At 40.3% G+C, this 3,321-nt stretch overlaps 1 protein-coding gene across 1 annotated transcript; it reads right to left on the bottom strand.

Moving 5' to 3' along the window:
* Nucleotides 1-429: 429 nt before the first annotated feature.
* On the bottom strand, nucleotides 430-2,989 carry LOC141620234 (uncharacterized). The gene is made up of 3 exons (XM_074437158.1): nucleotides 2,703-2,989; nucleotides 1,745-2,513; nucleotides 430-1,635 (listed from the first exon to the last, which is right to left on the bottom strand). Exons 1-3 carry the CDS (start codon nucleotides 2,987-2,989, stop codon nucleotides 430-432), a joined length of 2,262 nt encoding a protein of 753 aa, XP_074293259.1.
* Between the last annotated feature and the right edge of the window lie 332 nt (nucleotides 2,990-3,321).

The following is a 3,321-nucleotide window of genomic DNA, read 5'->3' on the forward strand; positions in this document are numbered from 1 at the left end:
TCTTATAACATCTAATCGCATCCTGACAAATTAGGATATTCTCCACTATACTTCGACCTTTAATAAACCCACCCTAGCTATCACTAATAATATGAGGAAGAATTTGAGCTAGCCTGTTGCACAACAACTTAGAAATACACTTATACACTACATTGCAACAAGAAATGGGTCTAAATTGTGTAACATTTTTGGGCAAGTCACATTTAGGGATTAAGGTAACAAGAGTATGATTAAGCTGTTTTAAAAGCTGACCATTGTGGAAAAAATCATGAATAGCCTCACACACAGAAGGACCCACAATGTCCCAGGAATCCCTAAAAAACCCACTGGAGTACCCATCAGGTCCAGCAGCCTTATGGGGGAAATAGAAAATAATACCTGTTTTATCTCCTCATTGTTGATGGGAGAAAGCAGGATAGCATGATGATCCTAAGAACAAAGATTACCCAGCTGAACCACATGTTGAGATACTTTTGTAACAGATGAGCTGGTGCCAAGTAAATCAGTGTAGAAATCAATAAAAGCATTCTGAATTTGAGTAATATCTTCACACAGCACACCCTTAGTATCCTCAATTTTCATAATTTTACTCCTCACTTGCCTTGTTTTGATCACACTGTGGAAGTATCTATTGTTGGTGTCACCTTTATCCACCCATGTGACTTTGGATTTATGAACTAAAAAGGTATAGCAAGCATCCTCCAAAAATCTCACACTGCTAGCAGCTTCAATTTCCATATGAATTAGATCAGGATTGTTGGGATCAATCCTTAACTTCTCCTGAATGGATTCAAGATACATCCTAGCCCTGGCAGCATTGTTCTCAATATCATCAAAGTCATTCCTATTGAGACTCTTAAGTGGCCCTTTTAGATTTTTAAGCTTATGAACTAACTTGTACATTTTGGTCCCAGGCCCATTTTTACTCCAATGCTCTTGGACACAAGATTTGAAATCAACAGATTGACTCCACATGTTGAGGTATTTGAAGCTTCTCCTCTTCTTAGGTCCATCACATTGTTCTTGCACCACACAAGGTGTATGATCAAACGTGCCTTCACAATAAAAATGAGCATAGGCAAGAGAATTTTCAGTGAGCCACATTTGATTAACTAAAACTCTGTCAAGACGGCTATAAACTCTGGTGGTAGGATCTTGCTTGTTGCACCAAGTATAAAGAGATCCAGAAGCTGGACAATCCATCACTTCACACTCATCAACACATTGTTTAAAATCAGCAATTTCTTCCTCTGTGCTGTGGCCACCCAGTCTTTCAGTGGGACTAAGGACAGTGTTGAAATCACCACAAATAACCCAAGGTCCCTGAGTCAGATTTTTAATTTGAGAAAGCTTTACCCACAACTCTTTCCTTTCTTGAGTCCCATTATAAGCATATACCATAGTAAGAGTAAACTGAGACTTAGACTCCAAGTCCGTAGCTACTAAGTGAATAAATTGAGCATCATAAAGAAGAATTTGAACATTGAACATAGCAGGATTCCAAATAATCCACACTCTACCTCCCTGATGAAGGTGAGTGTTAGTAGTGATACACCAAGAGTTGCAGAAGTTGTTTTTAACAGCATTTAGAGACAAAGGCTTGACCTTTGTCTCAAGGAGGCCAAACAGTCCTATCTGATGATGATGAAGAAAACTTTTGATGCTATTTTGTTTAGAAGGACTGTTCAACCCCCTCACATTCCAGAACCCCCAATTATGCATTACCCCCATATGGAGGTAATACACTACCAATTGTCCCAATTCCTACTTTAGGGGTCAAGTTGTTCAGAGTTTCCAAAAGATTATGGGAACCAAACTGCATAGCCTGATGTCCAGTCTCTACAATTTCTTGCCTACTCAGATGAATAATCTTGCGAGCAGGAGTATTAGCCATGTGGTACTTCCCATTTATAGACCATGAAACTTCAAAATTATTGGGTTTTTCAACAGGGGTACTTACAGAGATATCCTCTTGAATTGTGGGATGAGGTGACACAACAGTGACAGTGACAGCAGGTTTCTGAGTCTGCTTAGGTCGCCATTGCTTTTTCCCCACCTGGTTAACAGTCTTCTGAGGGATATCTTTCTTACCATCCTTCTTGCCTTTCCTACACTTAGCAGCTTCATGGCCTACCCCTTGGCACTGAGTGCAGAGGAATGGCTTCCATTCAAACTCCACTTTCAGAGAAATGGTACTTCCATCCACATCACGGAATTTGACTGACTCAGGGATAGATTGACCAAAAGGAACATCAATCATCACTCTGGCAAAACTAAGACGAGTTTTCCCTTGGGTAGCATCATCACATCTAACAAATTTGCCCATAATACCAGCAATTCTAGGTAAACACTTCCCCCAAAACTTAAGAGGAAGGTTAAAAATTTTGACCCATACTGGTACTTCTTTGATATCTTCTTTCTCCAGGGCTACTCCTTCATCCCAAGGGAAAACAATTAATGGCTTATTGTCAAACAAAAAGTGACCTTGTTGCAGGATCTGTTGACGGGCTTGACTAGTGCGAAAACGTACCAGGAAAACTCCATTGGCACAGAATGAGATCTTATCAATGGGATAATTGGACCATAAGCGCTTGAGAAAACCTTCAAATACTTCAACAGGCGGATTTGCACCAAGGATAAACCCATACACAGAATTTTTTCAATATTCTAACTCTTCTTTCACATCTTCATCTGAGAACTACAGCAAGTCAGAGGGTTCCTCCGGAATGGTAGCCAACGGTTGCTTCCCACGGCGTCTGGTTTGAGTAACCCACTCTTCAGTAAGGGCTAAAGAATCCAGATCATACGGGGGTATTCCGACCAATTGATTAACATCCGCCGTCTTCTGAACTTGCTCACAATCAGGGCCACCAACTACAACGGTAGTCGAAGACGAGACAGACGAAGATGCTTGATTATTTGGTAATTGTATTGGTGGATTTGAGACTAGAGGAGGGAATTGAATTGGGTCAGTACAATCGATCGACATCGATTATTTTTAGGAATTTTTTGGTATTTTTTAATTAGGGCTTATCAAAATTAGGGTTTACGGATTTTTGGGAATTTTTTTGGATTCTCTCTCTCTCATCTCTCTAGTTTTTTTTAGGAAACTTGCAAGTCAACCATTAATCCAACTCCTTTTTTGGGATTCTCTCTCTCTCATCTCTCATCTCATCTTTCGGCGCTCTTGATTAAGGGAAGATCCTGGAGGTAGACGTCTTCCTCGCTATGTGTCCCTATCTCATTGATCACCTCTTCTTTTGGGGAGATAAGATGTGAGCAATCTACGGTAGATTCGTCACTTGTAATTACCAGAACTCC

Source organism: Silene latifolia, chromosome X (assembly GCF_048544455.1).
Source record: "Silene latifolia isolate original U9 population chromosome X, ASM4854445v1, whole genome shotgun sequence".
NCBI classification, from domain to species: Eukaryota; Viridiplantae; Streptophyta; class Magnoliopsida; order Caryophyllales; family Caryophyllaceae; genus Silene; species Silene latifolia.

Bases quoted from the DNA above. Each gene is read 5' to 3' on its own strand.
- LOC141620234 (XM_074437158.1), bottom strand. From the start codon at position 2,989: ATGTCGATCGATTGTACTGACCCAATTCAATTCCCTCCTCTAGTCTCA. The intron at 2,514-2,702 runs GTAGTTCTCAGA...TTTTCGCACTAG, and splicing joins GAGGAACCCTCTGACTTGCT to TCAAGCCCGTCAACAGATCC. The intron at 1,636-1,744 runs GTATTACCTCCA...CATCATCATCAG, and splicing joins GAATTGGGACAATTGGTAGT to ATAGGACTGTTTGGCCTCCT.